The following is a 27,303-nucleotide window of genomic DNA, read 5'->3' as shown; positions in this document are numbered from 1 at the left end:
TAAGTCAGTCAGAGAAAGACAAATACCATACATCATCTCACTCATAGGTGGAATTTAAGGAACAAAACAAGCAAAAAAAAAAAAGAGAGAGAGAAACTGACAAACAGACTCTTAACTATAGACAACAAACTGATGGGTACCATAGGAGAGGTGGGTAGGAGAATGAGGGAAATATGTGATGGAGATTAAAGCATACACTTAATCGTAATGAAAAACGTGGGGCACCTGGGTGGCTCAGTCAGTTAGACATCAGACCGTTGATTTTGGCTCAGGTCATGATCTCATGGTCGTGAGATTGAGCCGTATGTCAGGCTCTGTGCTGAGCATGGAGCCTGCTTGGGTGTCTCTCTCTCTCTCTCTCTCTCTCTCTCTCTCTCTCTCTCTCTCTCTCCCTCTCCCCCTTTCTCTTTCTCTCAAAATACGCATTTAAAAAATCATAACGAAGGACGTCTGGGTGACTTAGTCAGTTAAGCGTCCAACTTCATCTCAGGTCATGATTTCACGTTTGTGGGTTCAAGCCCTGCATCAGGCTCTCTGCTGACAGCTCAGAGCCTGGAGCCTGCTGCAGATTCTGTGTCTCCCTCTCTCTGCCCCTCTCCTACTTAGTGCTCTGTCTCTGTCTTTCAAAAATAAATGTTAATTTTTTTTTAAATAATAAAAAATATATTCAAAGTTTAAACATTGAGGAGGGATATGTGATATATTGACATGGTTCAAAATCAAAATCTGGGGTACACAATAAAGTGTCTCACTCCTATACAGTCCCCTAGCCCATCACTGTTTCTAGAATCTTACATATGCTTCCAGAAACAATTCATGCATATAGAAGCAAAGAAGTGTGTATGTTTATGTCTGTAGTAAATCATGGAATAAATTGTGATGTTATGTAATCGTGAGAATGCTATAATGACTCCTGTATGAGTCGTGTCTTTCCATAGTGCAGCTTTATTCAGTCACGGCAAGGTAAACACAATTGTAAAGCAGGTTTAGGATTCCAAACTCAGTGACATTTCACTATGTGTTCAACTTGCCTTAGTACAGGGCACACAGAGCAAAGCACAATACGAAGTCACACAGCAAGCAAGATACAGTTAGGGATAAGAAGTTAACGAACCAAATGCAAAGTCAGTCTGTGAGTGTGTAGTTGAGATCAGGCCTCGGTCCCATCCAGGTCAGCTCTTGGTGCTTACTGTGTATTATGTTCATTCAACCAGTGGAGCATCTCTGTTATGGTCACAGATCAGTCAGGCATAGCCTTCGGGAGTTGCCTTTTTAATGTGGTCAGATCTTGGAAGGCTCAGCATCTGGAGAGTCTGACAGCTTGCTGCGAAGTCCTTCCTTTTTAAAGAGTTTTAGTTGGGCACCTGGGTGGTTCAGTCCATTAAGCCTCTGACTTCAGCTCAGGTCGTGATTTCTCAGTTCAGGATTTCGAGCCCCCACATCTGGCTGATAGCAGAGAGCCTGCTTGGGATCCTCTGTCTCCCTCTGTGCCCCTCCTCCACTTGCGCTCTCTCTCTCTCTCTCTCTCTCTCTTTCTAAAATATAATAAATAAACATTAGGAAAACACAGTTTAGTCAGTCTTGGGCCTTTGCAGGTTTCTTCTTGTTATCACTCTTAGTTCTTCCAGACTCTCTTGGCTTTGCTCTGGTTATCAGTTTTGGATGCCATCAGTCTGTGGTGGTTTCAGTGATATCTGGTCTTAGCTGTAACACCCTTGGCTGCTTGTGTCACTGCTTGACATAAGTCACTGTTTATCTTGAGTGACTCCATCTTGCTTTCTACATTGTGCTTTTTTTTTCAGAGGGAGAGAGAGAGAGAGAGAGAGAGAGAGAGAGAGAGGCTTGCAACTGAGTGAGGGGCAGAGGGATAGAGAGGAGAGAGAAGTAGGGCTCACTTGAAACGGGTCTCATGCTCACCGGATTCGGGCCTCAAGCTTACCCGAAGCGGGGCTCTTGCCCCAATGTTGGACTCGAACTCACAAACGGAGAGGTCATGACCTGAGCCTAAGTCAGATGCTTAACGACTAAGCCACCCAGGTGCCCTATACATTGTGCTTTTTAAATGAAATATCTTGGGCATAATTCCGTATCAGATAATAAGGATCTGCTTCATCTTTTCTATAGTTGTTTCATATGTCTAATTTATTTAATCCTAATTAATAGATACTTGGTTCATTTTAGCTTTTTGCTGTTAAAATAATACTGCAAAGAATAAACTTGGGCATAGGTCCCTTCACATGTGCATGATTGGGTGAAGATGTACAAAATAAGTCATATCAAGTAAAATAGATGAACATCTCCTAATTATATTTTCTGGATTTTGTATTCATTCATATTTCTTTTTTTTTAATTTTTTTTTTTAACGTTTATTTATTTTTGAGACAGAGAGAGGACAGAGTATGTACGGGGGAGGGTCAGAGAGAGGGAGACACAGAATCGGAAGCAGGCTCCAGGCTCTGAGCTGTCAGCACAGAGCCCAACGCGGGGCTCGAACTCACTGACCGCGAGATCATGACCTGAGCCGAAGTCGGCCGCTTAACCGACTGAGCCACCCAGGCACCCCTCATATTTCTGTGTTGATCAAAACAGGGAGATTCAAGTAAAAGGATTTGTAATTTGTAAATTTAGGTCTGTTGAGGCCTTTTTTGTCATATTCCCAGAAAACAATTAAAAATTTTTTGTGGGGGTGACTGTGTGGCTCAGTTGGTTGAGTGTCCAACTTTTGATGTCAGCTCAGGTCATGAACCCATGGTCACAGGTTTAAGCCCCGTGTTGGGTTCTGCACTGAGCATGGAGCCTGCTTGGGATTCTCTCTCCCCCTCTCGCTCTGTCCCTCTGTTGCTCATTCTCTCTTTCAAATTAAAAAAAAATTTTTTTCAGTGTTAATTTATTTTTGAGAGATAAGGAGACACAGAATATGAATCAGGCTCCAGGCTCTGAGTTGTCAGCACAGAGCCCGATGCAGGGCTTGAACTCGTGAACTGTGAGATCATGACCTCATCAGAAGTGTGATGCTTAATCAACTGGGCCACCCAGGTGCTCCCCCCCCTCCCCGCAAATTTTTTTAAGTAAGCTCTACACCTGATGTGGGTTTGAACTCATGATCCCACATGCTTTACTGACTAAGCCAGCCAGGCAACTTGAGAAAACAATTATTTTTAAATGTTTATTTGTTTTTGAGATAGAGCAAACAGGGGAGGGGCAGAGAGAGAGGTTCACAGAGGATCTGAAGCTGACTGCAGAGAGCCTTAAATTTAGTGACTTAAATTCACAAGCACCAACTGCGAGAACTTGACTTGAGTAGGATGCTTAACTGAGCCACCCAGGCACCCCGAGAAAACAATTTTTAAAAGACTTATGTTTATTGAAAAATAGTAATGCTAACTTTTATTTTTAATTTCTTTTTATTTATTTATTTTTTCTTCTGAGAGAGAGAGAGAAAGGGAAAGGGGGAGAGAGAAGAGAGAAGTGGGTCTCGTTTTTTACCCGAAGCGGGCTCCAGCTCACTCTCTGTGGGACTTGAGCTCGCGAACTGTGAGATCATGACCTCAGCCGAAGTCAGATGCTTAACAACTGAGCCACCCAAGTACCTGCTAACTTTTAACTATATAATGAAATAGCACTCCACTTGAATTAGCAGACTCTTTTCAGTTTAGCTATTAATGTTAAAGGAACTCATTCAGAATCTAAAAAAATTCCTAATAAGGCAGTTTTCTTCCTGTACATTTTATTATGCCAGTATTTTAAGATGTTAGATTTTTTGCAATTTTATTGCTATTTGTAAACAATTTGAATTAGCGAAAATGATGCTATTGAAGACTACAAGTAGTGTTGCTTAAGAAACTAACATAAGGAAGTTAATTAGTGTGCGTAAACTCATAGGATTGCTTAGTGGAAGGATGTGAGAAAAAAAAACACAGTGAAGAGAAAAATCATATCACAGTTTAACATTCTTTTTAATGTGTATTTATTGGGGGGGGGGGGGGGTGGAGGGGCAGAGAGAGAGGGAGACACGGAATCCGAAGCAGGCTCCAGGCTCTGAGCTGTCAGCACAGAGCCCAATGCCGGACCTGAGCGGAAGTCAGAAGCTTCACCGACTAAGTCGCCCCACAATTTAACATTTTAAAGCCCATGTGTTTAGCACACTTTCTCTTGAATGTTGTCTTTGTATGGTAAAATCTTTACTTTGAAAGGATCATTTTATCCTCTGTGGGTTGAAGTGTTTCTTTCTCCCACCAGAGTCCCAGTGCAGAAAAGCATATATTTTACATGTTATCCTGCATGGCTGTGGAAGGGCCTTTGTAATCAAAACAGTTTGTCATCCTGTCCCAGGGAAGAGGATCTTCCTAATAACTACTGCCTTCTTTTGGACATTCCACTTTGTCCTAGCTATAAAAGGGAAAAGTGGCACCAAGAGAAGGATTTTTTCACCCTTGAATTCCTTTTTTGTAGTTTGTTTCATATTTGTTATCAAATCTCCAGAATCATGCCAAAGCTTTGTTGCTTTGGCATTCTCTACGTACCACAGACAGAATAGAATTTTTCAAAACACTACGTGTCACTTTTCTTTGCAGAATCATCTTTGTTTTTGTTTTTGGCCTTCTTTAGTTTTTATTTCTTAACATCTGTTAAAGAAGTATTAGAAAATGTGTCTTTAAATAGAAGTATTTGAAGGATTCCAGATTTCTTTCTCTGTTTTTGTCCTTCTTTTTATAAAGATCCATAAAATCATATTCTTTCACTTATATCACTTCTATGACACAGTCATTATGTGTTTGTTATTAAGATATAGTTAGCCCATGGTTCATCAGTTCTATAATGCAGACCAGTGATTCTCAACAAGGGACAGTTTTGTCTCCTGGGGACCATTCATTAAAGTCTGGGAAGATTTGGTTGTCTCAGCTACGTGTGGGGGAGCTACTGTTATCCAGTTGGCAGAGGCCAGTGATGCTGCTAACACCGTACGTGCATGGGACAGTCCCCCCCAGCAAAGAATTACCTGGCTTCATGTGTTAATAATGCCAAGGTCGAGGGACGCCTGCATGGCTCATTTGGTTAAGCATCTGACTCTTTGCAGCTCAGGTCATAGCCTCATGGATCTGGCTCCCTGCTTGGGGTTCTCTGCGCCTCCCCTGTGTGTGCATGCTCGTTCTCTCTCTCTCTGTCTCAAAACAAATAAATAAACATTAAAAAAAATAGTGCCAAGGTTTAGAAAACCTAATATAGAGTCATGGTAAATAATCTTTGCTTCCTTGGTATATATATTATTTATACAAATTTATGCACTTCATCTAATTAGGATCCCCCCTGTTACTTTAAATTTAAATAGTATTTTTTTTTTTAAGATTTATGTTAGAGTTTTTAAAATGTTTATTCATTTTTGAGAGAGAGAGTGCAAGCAGGGGTGGGGGCAGAGAGAGACCGGGACGGTACGGGGCGGGGGTGGGGGGGGTGGGGGGGGGGTGGACAGAGGATCCAAAGCAGGCTCTACACCAACAGCAGTGTGCCTGACACAGGGCTGGAGCCCACAAACCTCGAGATCATTACCTGAGCCAAAGTCGGACGCTTTACTGAGTGAGCATCCAGGCACCCCTAAATTGTATTTTTAAAAATCAAACATATGTATATAGCTGTGTAATAATATCCAAAGCAGTCATAAGCAGAGTTCCCCCAGCATAGCCATTTTCCTGCATTTATACCTCTCTTACACTGCTTACTCTTACTTTTTCAATTGTAGAAATTTATCCTTTCTCTTCTCTATTTCCTTTCCCTCATGTTTCCAATATATCACAATTTTTCTTTAACTTAATAATCAGTCATTGTGTTTTATGAACATGTAAGGATTCCCCACATATTCTTTCTTGTACAGCCTTTTGTTTTCCTTGGACTTAATAATTGTTCTGCCTTTGTTTTCCTTCTTTATTTTTTTAGTAAGATATATACCCAATGTGGGACTTGAACTCATGACTCTGATACCAAGAATCACATGCTCTACTGACTGAGACAGCCAGGTGCCCCTTTTGCCTTTCCTTTCAATTAGTCTTCTAAAATGTAAAAAATTCTTAGTCCTTGCTTATCTTGAAAATGTTTTCTACACTTAGCTGCTGATTTTTTTAGGCATTAAATTTTGATTTGGGAATCCTTTCATTCAGAATTTTGAATCTCCTTTTGTCCTATTTTACAGTATTGCTGTTGTGAAATATCATTTTCTGAAAGCATTTTGGATCTTTGAACTTCATTTTTTAAAAATTTGGATTAAATACTGTTTAAAACTGTCTATTCGCTGAATTTCCAATCACAGAACTTAGCATTGTTTTCAATATGAGAAAATGTTCAGAATCCAGAACAACTGTAAGACTCATAAGGCCATTGAGAAAATGCCTTTCTATCATGAAAAACTATTGTCTTTCATTGAACAAGGAAAGTTTAGTCAGACTCTGCATCTGTAGTAGGGGTTTTTCAAGTTCATTATGCCTAACAATCACTGGGTGATGCTTGCTTTTCCATGTAGATTCCTTGATCCCTCCCTGAGATCTTTGGATTCAGTAAATCTGACTAAGGATCACCTGGTGATTCTTCCTAACCACGAGGATTTCTCGATCCCTCCCCAAGATGTTCAGCTTCAATAAATCTGGTGTGACACTAAGAAATTTTCATTTTCCTAAGCAGGGACCCTGGTGGTCCTGCACCATTATTCTACAAGCTGGAGTGGTATGGAACCGAAAGCCTTTGGGCACTGGGGAAATGGATGCTAATTTAAACTTCTTCTTTCATGTATACAAACAGGTAGCATCTTTAAATAAATCTGTAACCTGGGTGCACCTTTTACATGTGGTTTTTGAATCTGTGGGAGTATACTGAACATCCTGTTAAGCAGATAGGCTGATCAGAACCTGCCATTAAACACAGGATTGCGTTGTGTCATAATTATTTATTCACATGTCTCTCTGTCCCAACACCCTGCCCAGTTTCTGAAGCAAACAGAGTATGTTTTTAAAACCTTTTTCAGTGAAAAATTCTGTGTTACTGTATATAGTTGCTTGTAGAAAAGCAACATAAATAATTATACAGGCCTGGAGTGATTTTTCTTCGTATTAAGGTCTTTGATGTGTTTTATATTTATATCATCATATTTGGGTATCTTTGTTCTTTACGGACTAAAGTATGGTGGAAGAGCACATTTAGGGTCATTGCTTGAGATTCAGCATAAATCAGTTGGGTTATCTATATTCACTATTTGATAATAGTTCCTTTAGTTTGGGGTTAGCTTAAAATTCATCCTATTTCTTTTTCTGTGAGCCAAGATTTGTTCAGCATAAAGGAAGACAGCTCTTTACATCTCTTTTTAAACTACTTTTATCAACAACTCTTGGCGTGGTAGTACATCTGTTAATTACATATTCATATTTACTTCATAAAATAATTCTGACTCAACTTCCTGCTTTGTTAGCTGTTAGTATATGTATTTGAATATTTTAAGTGTCAGATTTTCATTTTCCTTTTAAAAATTTTTTTAATGTTTATTTTTGAGAGAAAGAGACTGAGCGTGAGCAGGGGAGGGGCAGAGAGCGAGGGAGACCCACAGACTCATAAAGAAGGCTCCGGGCTCTGAGCTGTTGGCACAGAGCCTGAGGTGGGTCTCAAACTATGAGACATGAACTACAAGATCATGACCTGAGCCGAAGTCAGATGCTTAACCCACTGAGCCACCCGGGTGCCCCTCAGATTTTCATTTTTAATTTGGGAGAAAAATACATAGCTGCGGTAAAGAAAACTTACAGATGAAAAATCATGCATTATTTTTTTCATCTTTGCATAAAAGCTACATTAACCCAAATAACTTGTATTTTAGATTGGCTGGGTATCCTCTTAATTTTGCAGTCGTGTTGTATCTCTAAAAGAGTACATAACCAGTGTTTTCTTATCTCCTAATATAAATATGAAAATAGTGGTTTGATGATTCAGTTTAAATCCTCTTGTCATTTCAGACTGTATGGAAGAAACTCTTAAGTAGGCTGTATTGTTTGTGTAAATTTTCAGTGTCTGTTAACCCTTGAAATTCAAGTGACTGTTGAAGAAAGTGGTATCTATTAAGATGACATTCAGCTTTTGCTCCTCTGCACTTAAAAAAAAAAAGTGGCTTTAGAGAACTTTAAAAAAAAACAAGATTTTATTTCTTCTAGGTAATTAAGTATTAAATGTTAGAAATACTGCTTTGTCAGCTGTTGCAGAGGCAAAAAAAAACCTAGACGAAACCTATTTTTGGAAACCCACTTATGCACATTGCATGTGTTAGGAGCACACACACAGGTCACAGAAGTTCTTCTGTGACAGCTGTAGATGTGCAAACCTCAGCGGAGCAATTTCCCTGCTCGTTATTCTGTCCTTTCCGCGAGCATGTCAGGTAATTGTTGACTATGAGTGCTGTTATATGCTCCGAAGTAATGTTAATTTTTCTGCTTCAGTAATTTGCATGAATAAAATATACTAGAAAAACCAAAAACCCTTATAACTCTCGCTAACTTAGAGATTTGAGAAGATAATATGGAAATAACACATGTTCTCAGAAGTCTTTTGAAGTTATATTAACTATAGATGATTACCAGAAAAAGATGTTTTTATGAGGGTTAAACTTTTTTAAATTTAAGGAATATACATTTGGAAAATGTTCGGTAACCTGTAATTTTTGACCTTTGTGTTAGTGTTTTTTACATTTTATTTTGCTTTTGGTAATCTTTTTCTTTGAATTGTTTTTCACTCTGGTGTTCCAACAGCCTGCTCTTTTAGCTTCCCATTCAATGTATATGTGACGATTTGTTTTTGCTTGTTTTTTTGTGGGGAGCAAGAAGTGACTTTTGTTTACAAAATCAAATAACATTATGGCATTTAAACAATATTTTGTGAGTCCTAACCAATTATCTGTAACTTGAATTGTCTACCAAATTTCTCCTGTTAAATTTGTAGGTCTACAGAATTTTTCAAGATAGGATAATTGAAAACGTATTTGTAATAAATGCCTCTACTTGGATAACTTCAGTTTTTCTCAAGTCTGGACAAGACTGTTTTTTGTTTTTTTTAATAGACATTCGTTTTCAAACTCACACCGAGGGCTGTGATCAAAGGTAAATGCCATCAGACTTCAAGGTCTTTGAATCTGTAGATCTTTATTTTGCCCCCTACTTTATAGCAGTGTATTTAAATTTTAACTAGGCTTTAGAGCAAGGTCGATAAAGGTAAGCTAGTTAATCCTGATGAATGTATATTATTTTTAGGTCCTCATATGCAGTGGCCACTTAAAAAATCCGAAGATTATTTAGGTACTGGTTTGCATGGTGAAGTCTTTGTCTAAAGACTCCTTGTATAAAATCACCTCATATTAACTTTTTATAGATTCAGAAACTCACTTTTAATACGAAGGTTTCATTGTACTCCTTTTTTTTCTGTAATAATTAGAAAATACCCGTGAAGTGTTTTATGTCATAAAATTTATTGCCTAACAACAGTTCCTTCCACAGGTTAGCCTCGCAGTAAATGCCTACAAAAACAGTCTTATTTTTTATGTCTACAACACCAGGATTGTAAAGCGAGTCTAAGTGTATACATTTACGTATATTTGTAACTGCCATCTAGTTTCTTAATAGTAACTTTACATTCTGAATATTCCTGACTTTGTATATGTCATCGATGTGAAGGTGAGGTGGCCTTTCTGACATTCATTCACTTTTTCCCTTTTTCAACAGGGGAAAATGCAGTGTTGCCCTTCTGAATGAGACAGAGTCAGTATTGTCATATCTTGATAAAGAGGTAATTCACAATTGCGCTTATTTTATGTTTTTTTCCCCCCTTGATTTCACATGAAGCCCATACCTTTAAATGTATTTCTTCTTGTACCAAACTATTGCATCGGGAGAGCAGCATTATATAAAAGTGTAATGACCAGAATACTTTTAGATAATTTTATTTTTCTGGTTAACTGAGAGAAGAGTTGGCAAAAACTTCTGTGCTGTCTTTTTTAAGCTGGTAATGAAAGGCTTTATAAGGTATGATGATGTAGTTGGTAGCAGTAGAAATATTTTTGGCTTTATGAAAGAAGTGACTTTTGTGTACTCAATCCTCCTCCCTGTTTTTTGTTTTTGTTGTTGTTTAAATAAAGAGTTTTTATTTTAGGCTTTTTCCAGATGAGATCCTAGCACTGGTGGTCTGCTTTCTTTCCTAGAATCTCCATAAACTTTGTCAACTACAAGTGTTTCCTTCTGTGAACTTCAACAAGAAACATTTTAAACATATTTTCACAAGTTGGGTGAGAGCATATACTTCATTAGAAGGAGGAAATTCCTGTAAACAGAATATTCCACAATGAGAAAATTTTTACTGTTGACATTTTAAGATTTAACCTTTATAGTTGCATGATGTTTTTGTTTTCCCAAATCTTTATGTATGTATGTATGTATGTATGTATGTATGTGTGTGTTTAAAGAATTAAAGGGATATATTCAAAAAAAATTTTTTTTTAATTTTTTTTCAATATTTATTTTTGAGAGACAGAGCATGAGCGGGGAAGGGGCAGAGAGAGAGGGAGACACAGAATCGGAAGCAGGCTCCAGGCTCTGAGCTGTCAGCACAGAGCCCAACGCGGGGCTCGAACCCACGGACTGTGAGATCATGACCTGAGCCAAAGTCGGACGCTTAACCGACTGAGCCACCCAGGCGCCCCCCCCCCCCCCCAAAATTTTTATTATACTTAAAAGTGTTGTCCCTGAAAGGATTGATGCAGACATGTGGAACTACTGTACGTTAGAAAATTGAACAGAGAAAACTAAGAGGAGGTAAATGTTCAAGGCAGAAAAAAGGTTGATAGTCTTTATAACTTACTCTTGTGAAATTTAGAAAAGAAGGTAATAGTGTTTGTTGTCAGTCAACATGTGGAAAATAATATGGATAAAGAGAATGCTCAGATGTTACCATTAGTTCATAGAAGCAGGAATAAAAGGAGGAAACATGAGTATGTTTCAGTTTATTTTACTGGTGTATTTGGCTGTTAAGACGCTGTAATTTTTTTAAAAACGTGGTATTTTTGCTGAACTCAGGAACCTGAGATCAAGACCTGAGCTGAGATCAAAAGTCGATGCTTAACCAACTGAGCCACCCAGGCACCCCTTAAAGGACAACTTTCTAATCACAATGTTTTCCTTTTAGAAAAATTAACATTACCTTTACATTTTAAGCGATTTCCCATATTGGCACATGTAAATTTAAGGAGTCTTAAGCAACTTCTGTGGCCCTAAGTAATAATTTCATTTTATTCTACTGTATAGTATGGCAAAATCCCATTTTTCTAGAATACTATACTAACATGTTTTACACAATAAAAGTGACCAGAAGTATGTGTACCTTGAAAGCCCTTACTGTGCCAACGGCAGCAGCGTCAGTCACCCTAGTAACATTCTTTGTTTCTCCTGTCTTACAAAACAAACAATTCTGATTACGTATTGATCATCCTCCATCAGCCTATTGAGCAGGTTGGTTTATATATTCTGCAGATTTTTTTTCTTTTCCCCAGGTAGACTTTTTTTTATATGCATAAATTGTCATATTGTTGTGTTTGATTCTTTAGTCTTTTCTTCTGACCATGACCCATGCAGAAGAATTCTGAATGGATGGTATCGCCTTGTCTGTTTTTCTCCTTTCCCTTTATCACAGTCTGTAAGGAGAAAGCTTTACAATCTGGTAGATTATCTCTTATTTGTAGCTTGCTCGGCACGGTCTTGGTAAAGTGCTGATGGTAGGAGCAGACCCCTCCAGCATATAATACAGAGAGTTGTATAGTAGATAACCCTCAGAATCCTAGCAGGAAGCAGGGACAAGACCTTTTAAGACCTCCAGTAGTGATGCAGAATTCAGCAAAGGCCTGGTAGCCTGGTCATTTTATCCATTAGACTCAGTAACTAGGGCCTTTTTGCATTTTAAAGAACCTTGGAAAGTTGGTGGGTGTGCCGGTGGTGGTAGGTAGTTACGTTTATGTGGCTATTTATATATAAATATGAATGTTTCAGGATTCAAAGGAGAACTGCAGAAATGGAATTAATAGATGCTCCATGAAATAATGCAATGTGACATTTTAATTAGGAAACTGTATGTAAGCTCAGCTCTTCTAAACTTTAATGTGAAATGTGTATCCATTTGAGTATGTTGATGAAATGTGGGTGGACACTCCAGAAGTAAGGGCGCCTTGTGTCCTCGTTGTTTGGTGTGGGCTTTAGAGATTTAAATGATTGCTTGATTCAGGTGTCTTACCTTTGACTTAGAGCTTAGCTTTGCTAGCTCAGAATCTGTTTTAGAGCAGTTCATTGGTTTTCTTTTAGACTAAAACAACAAAACTTTATAATCTACCTTTATTGTATGCTATTTGTTTTTGCTTGATTTAATTTTACACTGTTTTACATGATGACCCTAACATTGTTCTCTTCTTCAAGATTCATGAATTTATTCACCAAAAGGAAATTTTATATACTCTCTGAAGTTTTATGATTTCATTATCATGACATTGGCCTCATTGCTTTATAAAAAGTAGAAGGAGTTGAGCTTACCTAGATATTTTCTGTCATTTTTTCTTAGGATACCTTTTTCTACTCATTGGTCTACGACCCTTCAGTGAAAACACTATTAGCTGACAAAGGTGAAATCAGAGTGGGACCTAGATATCAAGCAGACATTCCAGAAATGCTCTTAGAAGGTATGTTTTTCTTTGGGTTTCAAGTCCTATGAAAACAAATATGTCTTGAAACTCAAATATTCTTTTCCTCATATGGGAGAAACGTCTTTTGGGCTAAAGTTTAAAAGTTACAAGTTCTTCCCCTTGTAGAAATACAACAAATAACAACAGAAAATAATTTATTTGACCAATTGTTTGATTTTTATTTTACATTTTTGTGAGTTTTCTGGCTGTGTTTTCCTTTTAAATGCAACTTCTAGAATGTTCGTATCGTTGAACTTGTGTCTTCATGTGATATGTACATGCCTTGAAATCCTGAATGCTCCTAAATCATCTAACTGAGGTGCCTGGAATCTAGTGAACAGTTATGTTTTGGTGGGGATTTGGGCTAATCTGGGTAGTTATGTACTGGAGAGATACAGAGCTTTGCATTTCAAAAATATCTTCCTAACAAGACAAATTTTTCTTTCTCCTGTTAAAACTGTACACTCAAAACCTTTATTTTCTGATTTTAAAAGTAAACATTCTTAACATTAAAAAATGAAACACAGAAATGTATAATGTAGGAAATGAACACCATCTGTTCTCCTTCATTACAAACCTATATTTAATCACTATGGTCGTTTCGGGTGTGTTTATTTGGTTCACGCTGGCTTACCCTCCGTCCAGGAAGGGTCCACATGCAATGCCGTGTTGCATGTGTTACTCTGCAACTGCTTTCTTCAGTTAACCGCGTAACTTTAGTACTTTTCCCTATGAGTACAGTGACTTTTATTCTTTCCACTAACTGTGCAGGTCTTAAATTTGCGTGGATGTACTATAATTCCCTCTTCCAGCCCCCTATTGGTAGACTTTTAGGCATTTATGTTTTCGATGTTACAAATTGATGCTGCTAGAAAAGCTATACCTATATATTTTTTTCAAGCATAACTTCTTGGAAGTGAAATGGTATATACATTTTACGTATTGAAAATGCTCCTTTGCTCTTCAAAACGACTGTTACTATATTATGAAAGAACCAGGTGCTTTCACCAACACTGATTATGAGGAATTTTTTCACCCTCCATTTTTAAGCCACATTTTGATATATAATTGTCTTAGAGTTTTTTGTTTTGTTTTGTTTTAAAATTGAAATTATGCTTGCCCTAGTTACCTTTAGCCTTTAAATTTCTTGGACTTTTTCTTTTTCTTTCTTTTTTTTTTTAATGTTTATTTATTTTTGAGAGACAGAGCATGAATGGGGGTAGGGACAGGCACACACACACACACAGACACACACACAGACACACAGACACACACAGACACAGACACACACACACACACACACACACACACAGAATCCGAAGCAGGTTCCAGACTCCAAGCTCCGAGCTGTCAGCACGGAGCCTGACACGGGGCTCGAACTCACAGACCGTGAGATCATGACCTGAGCTGAAGTCGGATGTCTAGCCGACTGAGCCACCCAGGCACCTTTCTTTCTTTCTTTCTTTCTTTCTTTCTTTCTTTCTTTCTTTCTTTCTTTCTTTCACTGTAAAGTTTATTTATTTTGAGAGAGCGCTCACATGAGAGCAGGGAAGGGGCAGAAAGAGTAAAGAGAGAATCCCAAGCAGACTTGGTGCTGTCAGCACAGAGCCTGGCTCAGGGCTCGATCACACGGCTATGAGATCATGACGTGAACTGAAATCAAGATCTGGACGCCCCACTGACTGAGCCACCCAGGCACACTCTTTTTTTCAGAGAGAGAGAGAGGGAGAGGAAGAGGGAGAGAATGCACATGCAAGCCGGAGAAGGGCAGAGGGAGAGGGTGAGAGAAAGGGTTTTTCCCTTAACCAGGCTCCAAGTTGATCACAGAGCCCAATACGGTGCTCAGTCCCACAACCGTGAGATCATGACCCAAGCTGAAATCAAGAGTCGGACACCGAATGGACTGAGCCACCCAGGTGCCCCATCTTGTGCTTTTTCTACTTGGTGGTTTATCTTTTTATGCATTGGCAAGAATTACTTGACTACTAAAGGTAAGCAAACACAGAAGTATTTACCTTGTCTACAAAGATTATAAACCTCTCCCCCACAGACCTAATTATTTGATTAAAAATTTTTTAATAGTGACTTTAAATTTAAGTATATTTTATTTTTTATCATACAAAAGTTTGGGCTTTCTTAGTCTTTTCCTTTAAGGTCTTTACAATTTGCGTTACTCACCAAAAGGCCTTCACTTTTTGTTTTTGCCCCCTGATTATTAAAACATACAAGTGCTGCCAGGGGTGTCTGGCTGGCTCAGTCGGAGGAGCATATGACTATGATCTCGGGGTCGTGAGATCAAGCCCCATGTTGGGTGTAGAGATTACTAAAATAAACTTTTTTTTAAATGTTTATTTTTGAGAGAGAGCAATAGTGCGAGTAGAGGAGGGCCAGAGAGAGGGAGGGACAGAGGATCTGAAGTGGGCCCTGCACTGATAGCAGTGAGCCCGATGCGGGGCTTGAACTCTCGAACGGTGAGATCATGACCTCAGCTGAAGTTGGACGCTTACCGGACTGAACCACCCAGGCACCCTAATCTAAATTTTTATAAAAACATAGGAGTTCTTCCATATGTTCTTCTCTCTCTTTTCCTTGTCATACTTCTAAGAAAATGTATGCAGAAGAGTTAAATCAATAGATACTCAAGATAGAGTGTGAGAATTGTACACGTTGGTGTCAGTGGTGGCTGTGAATAATGCCAGGCTACAGTCATCTGTGTTTTCCTGAACTTAAGTGCCAGGAAAAGTCAGTCAATAAAGATTAAGCTTGAAGAACAGAACGCCATGTCTGCACTCACCTGTGTTTGGAAATGATTTTGAACAGATTGAGAGTAGTGAATCAGTTTATTATAGGTTGAGAGATTGCATTCATTGATGTTCTCATCTGTGCAAATCAGTTTATCTTCCAGAAGGAATTTTTACATCTTTAGTCCTTAATGTTTGATGTTAGACTTCTATCTCTGTACCTAATTGTTCACTAAACATTTTATTCCCCCCTCCAAAAGCTTGATTTTTAAAATTTATAAACAGTGCTGTAATGAGTATAATGTATAATTTTGTGCTCTGGATATAACTGGCAAATAAAGTAGAATTGCTGAGTCTTAGGGCATGTATGTCTGAAATTTTATACAGAATGCCTAATTGTCTTCCAGGTAGTCATTGACAGGTGGTGGGTTTTCCCTTGTTTTAATTAAGGTATGATTTATATATAGTACATCCCCCCGTTTTTAGTGAGCAGTTCTGTGAGTTTTGGACAAAAGCGTATGTTCCAAGTGAGGTAGTTCGGCAAGTCCATCCGTGCACAGGCCAAAAGCCAGGAAGGTCCTTAGTGCTCATGTGTGTGTAGGCCCCCAGCCCAAGTTCTGCATCCCCTCAGCAGCCTTTGTCACTCCTTCCTGAACCCCAGTCCCTCCCATCTTTGAACTGTGGAGATCAGTCGTTCATGTTATCTTTTATACTATTTTTTATTGTTTGACTTCAGAAATTTTAAAATCAACACTCAGGTATTGATTGTGTGGTTCTCCCTTGAGCACTGAGCATACGCCCTGATGTATAGAAAGCCTAGAAATTGTGTATTGCTCGTGGAGAGATAAATGCTGAACCAAGTCATGAAGTTGGGATGTTTCAAGTATCACTGGGCAGAAGAATCAGATCATGGAAACTCACAAGTTCCTGTTATCCAGAAAACTATTTAAATATGGTATTTACCCCTGAAAGGCATAAAGTCTGGTTAGTGTAATGTTATTTGGAAAGCATATCTACCTAGAGTAGAATTTTTTAAAATTTTATTTTAATTTTTTTAAATTTACATCCAAATTAGTTAGCATCTAGTGTAACAATGATTTCAGGAGTAGATTCCTTAATGCCCCTTACCCATTTAGCCCATCTCCCCTCCCACAACCCCTCCCGTAACCCTCAGTTTGTTCTCCATATTTATGAGTCTCTTCTGTTTTGTCCCCCTCCCTGTTTGTATATTATTTTTGTTTCCCTTCCCTTATGTTCATCTGTTTTGTCTCTTAAAGTCCTCATAGGAGTGAAGTCCTATGATTTTTGTCTTTCTCTGACTAATTTCACTTAGCATAATACCCTCTAGTTCCAGCCATGTAGTTGCAAATGGCAAGATTTCATTCTTTTTGATTGCCGAGTAATACTCCATTGTCTATATATACCACCTCTTCTTTATCCATTCATCCATCGATGGACATTTGGGCTCTTTCCATACTTTGGCTATTGTTGATAGTGCTGCTATAAATATGGGGATGCATGTGTCCCTTCGAAATAGCACACCTGTATCCCTTGGATAAATGCCGAGTGGTGTAATTGCTGGGTCGTAGGGTAGTTCTATTTTTAGTTTTTTGAGGAACCTCCTTACTGTTTTCCAGAGCGGCTGCACCAGCTTGCATTCCCAAGCATTTTTTTTTTTTTTTTAGAAAGAGCATGAGCTGGGCAGAGGGACGGGGGGGGGGGGGGGGGGGTGGGGGAGAGAGAAAATTTAATCAGGCTCCACGCTCAACATGGAGCTCCATGCAGGGCTTGATCCTATGACCCTGGGATCATGACCTGAGCTGAAATCAAGAGTCAGACGCTCAACCGACTAGCCACCCAGGAGTCTCTACCTAGATTAGAATATTAAAAAAAAAAAAAAAAAGATTTTAGGAAACAAAATGATACATAAAATGCAATAATTTATTCTATGGTTCTTCTCAAACCAGACTTGAAGTTCTTATTTGTAAGAGGAATGATTCTTAACAGCTTGTAGCATTTGAAGAATTGCACCACTTCTCTGACAAGGGCAAACTTTATGTTTAAAAAATGTGACTAAATGTTCATTTATATAATAGATCTTTTATTTAATAGATTTTTTAAATGTTTATATACTTATTTAGAGAGTGAGAGAGCATGTACACATGAGAGAGAGTGAGTGGGGGAGGGAGGGAGGGAGAGAGAGAGAGAATTCCAAGCAGATTCCATGCTCAGCATGGAGCCCGACACCAGGCTCCATCTCAGAACTTGAGATCATTACTTTAGCTGAAATCAAGAGTCGAATCCTAGGCTTAAGTGAGCCACCCAGGCACCCCTCATCAACAAGTCTTAATTGCCTTTAATATAGTGTTTCTCCTGGCAGTCTTTTGGGTGGGTGGTTACAAACTTTATTTAGGTAATGGAATCCTTTGTCCAGATGAAACACCCTACAATATGACCGTAAATAAAATAAGAAAAGCCTGGCTATTAGGGATGAGGTGGGAGAGAAGTCCCCATTGAATCTCTTGAGATACCCCAGTAACTCTCAGGATTGAAAGAATTACATGCTGAAGGCTGCTGTTCAGTGCTTCTTTCTGAGTCCTGTCTCTTCATCATATAGTCAGAATCGCCAGATAAACCACACAGTTAGAGGGGTCTTTGATGAAGTCCCTTTGCAACATAGTTTAACAATGAGGGCTCCACTGTATTTTCTTTGCTTCTTCCCAGTTTTTAGATTTTAAAATTACTTTATTGCAAATTGTGCAATAATTTGCAAAGTGAAAGTGAAAGTGCAAGTAACTGAAAACAAAAAGTAGTCCCTTAGATCATCCCTCTTTGCCCACTGTTAAACACTGTTATTAATTTAACATGTTCTCCAGTTTGTTATATAGCTACTGTATGTATAGATCCATGAAATTGTATTCAATGTTTCATTGTGTAATAGATGATAGATCCAAGTTTATCTGTCTCTTATTATAGAACAAGTTTCCCTTCATTGTTCTTTAAAATATCCTCTGTGTGTGTGTCAGTGTGGGGAGGTGTCTCATCTCAGAGATTTTTTGCCCCCCTGACTGTTGAAGTTTTTCATCAGTTTGTCAAATTCTTCCCTCCAGATTTCATTAGAATTCGGACTGAAATTGTATTAATATTATTTATTCCTTTGGGAGGCAACTGGTCATTTCATAATATTGAGTCTGTTTCTCTGTGTCTACATGGGTCTGTTTCTGAGATTTTTATTCTGTCCCACTGGTCTGTTTGCCTGTTAATGCTCTAATAACTCACACTTTTAATTATAGTGACTTTGTAGTGTGTGGTAATATCTGGTGAGGCTAATTCTCCTCTTATTTTTCCAAATAAATTTTATTATCAGTTTGAATCTTTCTTAAGTATGTCTGTTGGAGTTTCAGTTAATTTAGAGGGAACAGACTTTTGATGGTTTTGAAAAGTCTTAATTAGAAATAAGGGATTTTTTTTTTCTTTCTTCAAGGCTACTTTTGGGTCTTGTGGTTTTGTTTTTCTTTTTCTTTTTTTTTTTTTTTTTTCTTTCCCGTTTCAAGTTATTTAACATATATGGTAAAATTGGTTTCGGTTGTAGAATTCAGTGATTCATCACTTACATATAACACCCAGTATTCATCACAAAAAGTGCCCTCTTTAATACCCATCACCATTTAGCCTGTCTCCCACCCACCTTGTCCATCAACCCTCAGTTTCTTCTCTAGAGTTAAGAGTCTCTTATGGTTCACTTCTCTCTCTCTCTCTCTCTCTCTCTCTTTCCCTTTCCCTATGTTAATGTTTTTTCTCAATATAGTTTTAGTCATATAGATTCTATACATTTCTCGTTAAGTTTATTTTTAAGTTTATAATTTGTTAGCTGTAAGTATTCATCTGTAACAAAGAAAAACACCACATTTTTCATCATAAATGAAGAAGTCACGTTGGATTCTTATTTGAGCCTAAAGCATTTAGCATATCCAAGATGTTTCATTTCACTTGTAATCAGGCAACTAACTAGATGCAAGATATAAAGAGCTTCCTTTTTTGTGAGTAATACATTTTCAGGGAAGAGGGTATAGGGTGACAAATGGGTATACCAACAGTTATATTTCTTGTAGGGCTCCTGGGTGGCTTAGTCGGTTAAGCACCAACTTGGACTCAGGTCATGATCTCGCAGTTCACAGGTTCGAGCCCCACATTGGGCTCTGTCCTGACAGCTCAGAGCCTGGGGCCTGTTTTAGATTCTGTGTCTCCCTTTTTCTCTCTGCCCTTCTCCTACTCGAGCTCTGTCTCTCTCTGTCTCTCTCTTTCTCTCTCTCAAAAATAAATAAAAACTTAAAAAAAAAAAAAAGGAAAATATGACATTACCTTCATATACGTAGCTAGTACCTGTTTGCAGGGAAATTAAATACAGAAAATACCATACTCAACAGATGTTTAGGAGTTGCCAGAGTCTGTGTTTACTAACCCTTTTGATACTCTTGAGTGGGTACATTTTGACCAGTGGCCATATTCCAATTTGCATTGGCATGGGATATAGAACCTGAATTAATACCCCCAGTAGGTGGCAGCATCAACACCGTGCCAGAATATATAACAGGCTTGCTTTGTTTGTGAATGTGTCTTGGGATTCTAAGACGTTGTTGTGGCATTTGTCTTGCTAGTGAATAAATCTTTTTGTAGTTTCAGAATTTAAAAGTTCGCTTATGGCTACCCACCATCTAACAAACTCTTGAGATCTGGAAAGACCAGTATGTAGTTTGCAAGGGAAGATAAAGGTTTCTTTGAGATTTTAAATCTTCTGTTGCGTTTGAAATAACCACCTGGAGAATTTCCCATTGAAAAAGATGTCATAACGTGGGAAGTTTTGAATTATTATTTCACTGTAATACTGAAAGTGTCAACAAAATCTTTTTACGTATTAATTAAAATTTGTAACTGCAAAACAGTATTATAGTAACATTAAATTAATAAACTAAAATGACTATGGGTTTGTAGGTTTGTGCAAAACCTGGCAATAATATGTTTAGCTGAGTCACCTTGGGAAAACTAACCCCTCTAAGTTCCCATTTCCTCCTATTTATTTATTTATTTATTTATTTATTTATTATGTTTGTTTATTTTAGAGAGAGTGAGAGAGAGAGAGAGAGAGACAGAGCAGGAGTGGGGAGGGGCAGAGAGAGAGAGAGAGGGAGACACAGAATCCCAAGCAGGCTCCAGGCTCTCAGCTGTCATTACAGAGCCCAACGTAGGACTTGAACTCAGAAACTGCGAGATCATGACCTGAGCTGAAGCCGGACATCCAACCCACTGAGCCACCCAGGCACCCCCATTTCCTCTTCTTTGAAAAGAGAATAATATGTATGCGCACACATCACAGTGTTGTGATGATCCGAGGAAGTGACCTGTAAAGCATTTAGCAAAGTGCCCGACACTCATGTTCACTGCCACAGTTGCTTCTCCCCTGGCCACCACTGTCTCCTGCCATCAGTTAAATAACTCTTGTTGATATTTGGGCATTTCAAGACATGTCTGTCTTTGAGAGTTATAAGAATTAAATTCGTATAATCTCTTCTGCTGCAGTTAATTCAGATGCAGTTGATAAATAGGGAAATGTCAGTACGGCGTGGAAGTGGGTCAATTTATATGAGACTTTCCTCAGCAGTCAAGGAAGCAGGTATTCTCACAGACGAAGACAGTTTAAGAGGAAAAAAAAAAGATGCAAATTCTGCAAGAAGTGCTTTCCTCTAGTGCATGTAAAGGCTGGTTTAGCACCTTCAAAATCTGTGGCACTTTCCACTATGATAAAACTATGTGTGGAAGCTTAAGAGTTACAGATGAAGGGGGCTTTGACGATATTTTCCCCCTATTGTTTAAAAAAAAAAAAAAAAACCTGTACCCTGTTTTTTGTTTTTTTAATTATGTAGAAGCTGTATAAGACCTTACATCTCCCTGGAGGAGGTATGAGTCCAGGATTTAAGGAGATAAAAGAGTCAACCAACCATTGTTTTTGTTGCAAATGTCAGTGGGGATGTAACTGTGCTAGTAGTTTTATTATGATTATTACTTCTTTTTAATGCTCTGCTTACCGAGTTTAATAGGTTTTCATAGTTTTATTTTCCACAGCCCTATTTTTTTTAGTGTGTAATTTTGCAGAATATACTTTGCAACAAATATGGTGGATGTTAACTAACTTACAAACCACCCATTGGTTGTAAGCAGGTGTTAATTACAACCGTGTAGAACAGTAATTCTCACCTGGGGCAGAGGACGTTAGACAGTGTCTGGTTATGTGTCCAACTTTGACTCAGGTCATCATCTCATGGTTCATGAGTTCAAGCCCCACATTGGACTCTGCACTAATTGTGGAATTCTCTGGGAATTCGCTCTCCCTCGCTCTCCCTGCCCCTCCCCCACTTGCTCTCTAAATAAACGAATAAACTTAAAAAAAGTAATACTTAATTTTGAAGTATAAATTGTGTGATCTAGTCTACATCTATGCTTTTGTTTATTTTTGTGCCAGTAAATTATTTATTTACTATTGTTATATATTATAGTCCCATCCAGTTTAGTTAATTTTTTTTTGTTAGTTTATTTATTTATCCTGAGAGAGAGAAAAGCACGAGAGGAGGAGGGGCAGAGAAGGAAGGAGAGAGCGAATCCCAAGCAAGCTCCCTGCTGTCAGCACAGAGCCCAGTGTGGAGTTCGAACTCACTCACGAACCATGAGATCATGACCTGAGCCAAAATTAAGAGTTGGATGCTTAACTGACTAAGCCACCTGGGTGCCCCTAGTTAATTCTTTTATTATTATTCTTGGATTTGTGGTGATTACTATTCAAATTATTTTATTGGCTTTCAAAGTAAATTTTGTGAAATTTAGCCTGTTGGTATACTTGTACAAAAATGATATCCTTAGGATTTTAAATCTTTACTCTTTTTTAATCAAGTTATCTTCTTTGAAAGTTTCTTTAAAAGTTTTGTTTTAGGGGCGCCTGGGTGGCTCAGTCGGTTGAGTGTCCGACTTCGGCTCAGGTCATGATCTTGTGGTCCGTGAGTTCGAGCCCCGTGTCCAGCTCTGTGCTGACAGCTCAGAGCCTGGAGCCTGCTTCAGATTCTCTGTCCCTCTCTCTCTCTGCCCCTCCCCTGCTCATGCTCTGTCTCTCTCTGTCAAAAATAAACATTTAAAAAAAAGTTTTGTTTTATATAAACATAACTCCAGTTTTGTTTCTTAGTGTTATATTTTCTATTACAGCAACAAAAAAATTTTTTTTACATTATATTTTCTTTGGAATGGCACTGGATTTTTTATGTTCTATTTTTATTGTGCCATTCTAGTTACTTTTATATAGATATTTTCTAGTTCCTTATTTTTTATAAGATATTTTTATTGAGATATAACTGACACATAACATTGTGTAAGTTTGTGTACAGAGTGTTGATTTGCTGACTTTATATGTTGCAATGCGATTACTACCATAGCTTAGCTAACACCGCTATCACATCGTATAATTATCCTTTCTTTTTTGTTGCAGGAACAATTAAGATCTAGTCTCTTACCAACGTTGAAGTTTATAGTATTATTGACTATAGTCACTATGCTATGCATTGGATCTCCAGGACTTACTTTTCTAGTAGTTGGAATTTGTATCCCAAAACAACATCTTTCCCTTTTCAATTTCCCTACACTCCAGCCCCTGGTAACCACTGTTCCACTCTCTGGTTTATTTTTTATTTTATTTTTTTTTAAATTTATTTATTTTTGAGACAGAGGGAGACAGCATGAACGGGGGAGGGTCAGAGAGAGGGAGACACAGAATCTGAAACAGGCTCCAGGCTCTGAGCTATCAGCACAGAGCCCGAGGCGGGGCTTGAACTCACGGACCGCGAGATCATGACCTGAGCCGAAGTCGGCCGCTTAACCGACTGAGCCACCCAGGCGCCCCTACTCTCTGGTTTTTATGAGTATTGCTTTTTTAGATCCCACATGTAAATGATGTACAGTATTTGTCTCTAGTAACTCATCATTCCTTTGATTGATAATGTAAAACATTGGCCAGAACTTTGAGAACAATATTGAATAAAAATGGTGACTAATGGCATCTTTGTGTGTTTCTGAATTTAATAATAGCATGACAAGTATTGTACTCTGATGATTGGTGCAAAGAAAATGAATTGTGTTTAGAACAAAGAATATTTCTAATTATCCAGGAAAGAGCCTATAAGATGATTTCCATATAGCTTTAGTTCTTCAGAGGCTTTGAACTCTATTATATACTTTTAGGTGATTATACTGAAGAAGTACTTGGTCCGAATTTTCTTTTTTCTTTTTTTCTTTTTCTTTGTTCGTTTCTTTTCTTCTTTCATCCATATTTAATAGAAATCTTAAAATTTGAGGTAGCTGGAGGATTAGGGATACCACATTTAAAATCATTGCTAAATCTATATTTTTTTCAAAATTATGAAAAATTTATGAAGCAAAAATAAGGTGCTATATATACATTCATGTAATTAGTTGGTAAATACATTTTTTAAGAATTCAGAGATTAGGAAGATGTACGTAAGCTGGTGTGGGATGAGACTGGGACTGTACTGATTGCCTGGATTATCATAAATGAAAGAGTGAGGTGAGATTATTGCAATGACTAGCATGAACATGACCAGTATTCTTGGTCCCATCTCTGGCTCATACCATAGTCACCAAGACCATTCCAAAGATTACTGCACAGAATCTGATGCAGGGCTCAATCTCACAACTGTGATATCATGACTCGAGCCAGAATCAAGAGTTGGACACTTAACCAACTGAGCCACCCAGGCACCCCAAGATATGGAAAATTTCATTAAATTTTTTTTTTAATTTTTTTGATGTTTATTTATTTTTGAGACAAAAAGAGCGTGAGTGGGGGAGGGGTAGAGAGAGAGGGAGACACAGAATCCGAAGCCGGCTCCAGGCTGTGAGCTGTCAGCACAGAGCCCGACGTGGGGCTAGAACTCATGGACCGTGAGATCATGACCTGAGCCAAAGTTGGATGCTTAGCCCACTGAGCCACCCAGGCACCTCAGGAACATTTCTTTTTTAATTTTTTTAAATCCTTATTTATTTTTGAGAGAGAGAAAGAGAGAAACAGAGCATGAGAGGGGGAGAGGCAGAGAGAGGGAGACACAGAATCTGAAGCAGGCTCCAGGCTCTGAGCTATCTGCACAGAGCGATGCAGGGCTTGAACTCACGAACTGTGAGATCGTGACCTGAGCCGAAGTCAGGCACTTAACTGACTGAGCCACCCAGGCACCCCAGGAACATTTCTGTATTTATTATTTTGTTGTGGTTGTTGCTGCTATATTTTTGTTAATGTTTGTTTATTTTTGAGAGACAGAGAGCACAAGCAGAGGAGGAGCAGAGAGAGAATGAGGGAGACACAGAATCTGAAGCAGGCTCCAGGCTCTGAGCTGTTAGCGCAGAGCCCAATATGGGGCTCAAACCCACAAACCGTGAGATCAAGACCTGAACCAAAGTTGTCTAGACACTTAACTGACTGAGCCACCAGGTGCCCCTGTTTAGAATTCTTACACAGAATTCTCTTTCTGCTATATGCTGTAGAATGTATGGATAGGATTGAAATGTGTCAACTCAATTAACTTATATTTGAAACGTAAATACCAGTTTTATCATTACATTCTGGAGTATATAATGTGACAGGGGCTTAATACTGGATACCATCATCATTTAATCATCCTGTGTTATTTACCATTATTATCTTTCGTACTGTTATTATTTATCTTGTTTTATTTTTTGAAGATTACAGGGAAGTGTAATTGTGTGATTCTGCTCTCAAGTTTCATACAGTTTGCAAATCTTTTGGCTTTTAACTGTGAGGTGATGTTGAATGTCTTGGCTTAGGTTGCTGAGAATTGTAAGCAAAAACCAATGAAAACCAAAGTCCTTTCAAACACTTTAGATCTAGTACTCGCTCTGCTCTGCTTGTGCTTCTTTATGTTGGGGGTGGAGATTGGCTCTGTGGTTACCTGCCTTTGAACAAGGCAGGGCAAGCCCCACCCTGACTGCAGTGGCTGACTTAGGAGACTGCAGGTGGAAAGGCTGGGTCCTTGCCACCCTCCTCCACCCCCTTTCTCCTGTTGAGCCTCTGATTCCTGCTTGCTCCTATGCTAGGACTGAGCACATTAGAGGCTCATAGCCTAGGATTGTCAGTCACCAGGGATGTTTAGCTTCAGAGTGTATCAGCCAGTGCAAGGCATTCTGCCTCATAAATCAAAAGCTAAACAAAGCCAAAATCAGTCCCCAGCCTAATAAGAAATCCGTAGCTGTAAATCGGACTTCCAGTTGCCTCCCACATCTCTTTTCCGTTACTATCCTTTGTCTTGACATTGAGTCCCGCCTGACAGTTCTATCTCCTTGTGAGAGATTCCTAAAATAAAGCAAGCATCCTGCATTATTGTCAGTCTTTTCCTCAGCCCTGCTAGCATTCCTGCTTTCTGTTAATGCCAGCGCTATGCATGCAGTTCTCAAGACTTGAAATTTACCTGCTACCCATGTCTCCTGTCTTTGCTCTCTGTCATCAGCGTCAGCACTATATTTTGTCTTCATCACATATCATTGCTAAGTGTGAGGTATGAAGTTTCCTTCTGGTCTTGCCACTCACCTACTGAAAAGGCTGGTGCTTTTCATTGCCCCGAAGTAAAATCTGTGTAGAATCTTCAGTATTATGTTCGTAACCTTCTTTTAGTTATCTACTCTCATTCCCCTTAATGTGCTCGTGACAAAATGAGCTGTTTTTCTGTCACATCTTAAAGCCGCCTGACTTTGCTCACATTCTTATTTCTTACTTTAAGTCCTTCTCCCTGCTGGTGCAATCAGAGCCTTCAGTTCTTAGCAGAAATACCACGCCCTTTATGACATCATTCCCTAGCTTGTCTGAAGTGATTCCTCTCATTGTCAGAATTTTACAGCCTTTTCTGTATGTCCTTATGACACGTTTCTTTTCGTTTGTATCATAGTTACTTATGTGTTAGTTTTACCAGTGAAAGCGTCTCATAGCAGGCGTGCTTTTTGTTTTGTTTTTATATCCCTCAGCATGAGGTTTAGTGCCTCACACATGCAAGTACTCAGGAAATACATGCTACTAACTAAATGAAGATCTGCGGTTGGTTTCGTTGTATTATTATCAGTGTTCACTTTACAAAATGTTGTCCATCTGCTGAAAGAATGTACCAAATTTTGAACGCGGTAGTGCCCACAGTCCTCGACGGAATGCAACGGTTGCCTTGTTAAGTAACAAGACTCCATTTCCTTTGTTCTCGGACAGGAGAATCAGATGAGAGGGAACAGTCCAAATTGGAAGTTAAAGTCTGGGATCCAAATAGCCCACTTACAGATCGACAGATTGACCAGTTTTTAGTTGTAGCACGGTAAGTATGGCACTGTTGAGTCAAGAAATTTCTTTTTTTAAACATTTTTCTTTTTTTTAAGTTTGTTCATTTTACTTGACAGCGCGTGCGCACAAACGGGGGCGTGGCAGAGAGAGAAAAAGAGGGAGAGAGAGAATCTAAGCAGGGTCAGCACACAGCCCGATGTGAGGCTCAAACTCACGAACTGTGAGATCGTGACCTGAGCTGAGATCAAGAGTTGGGCATTTAACCCAACTGTACCACCCCCAATTCCAAGAAATTTCTTTTTGTAAGAATTTATAGGTGTATGTATGTTTCTTTCTTTGTATTCTACCTTTTCCATTGGTTGTATTCTTTTTCTAGTTAAGTAAGAAAGCCGAAATATATATCATACCACCTCCTAAGTATGATTGTTAGTTTTTGTTTG

At 38.6% G+C, this 27,303-nt stretch overlaps 1 protein-coding gene across 6 annotated transcripts in view; it reads left to right on the top strand.

The window, feature by feature from the left end:
- Positions 1-27,303, top strand: part of MTA3 (metastasis associated 1 family member 3) — a 222,042-nt gene that overhangs the window by 119,045 nt on the left and 75,694 nt on the right. For 5 of the 6 annotated variants that reach the window (XR_008418028.1, XM_053890979.1, XM_053890978.1 and 2 more), the window contains exons 5-7: positions 9,741-9,804; positions 12,616-12,733; positions 26,795-26,897. Coding sequence is in view for 5 of the 6 variants with exons in the window: in XM_053890979.1 (XP_053746954.1) it covers positions 9,741-9,804; positions 12,616-12,733; positions 26,795-26,897 (285 nt within the window). In the remaining variant the exon portion in view is untranslated. Of the gene's footprint in view, positions 1-8,261; positions 8,405-9,740; positions 9,805-12,615; positions 12,734-26,794; positions 26,898-27,303 lie in introns of those variants that run through there. The other variant, XM_019446314.2, reaches the window with a different exon arrangement.

The sequence above is a fragment of the Panthera pardus genome, unplaced genomic scaffold (assembly GCF_024362965.1).
Source record: "Panthera pardus isolate Hobbes unplaced genomic scaffold, ASM2436296v1 HiC_scaffold_26, whole genome shotgun sequence".
Classification (NCBI taxonomy): domain Eukaryota; kingdom Metazoa; phylum Chordata; class Mammalia; order Carnivora; family Felidae; genus Panthera; species Panthera pardus.
This window is presented reverse-complemented; position numbering and strand designations above follow the sequence as displayed.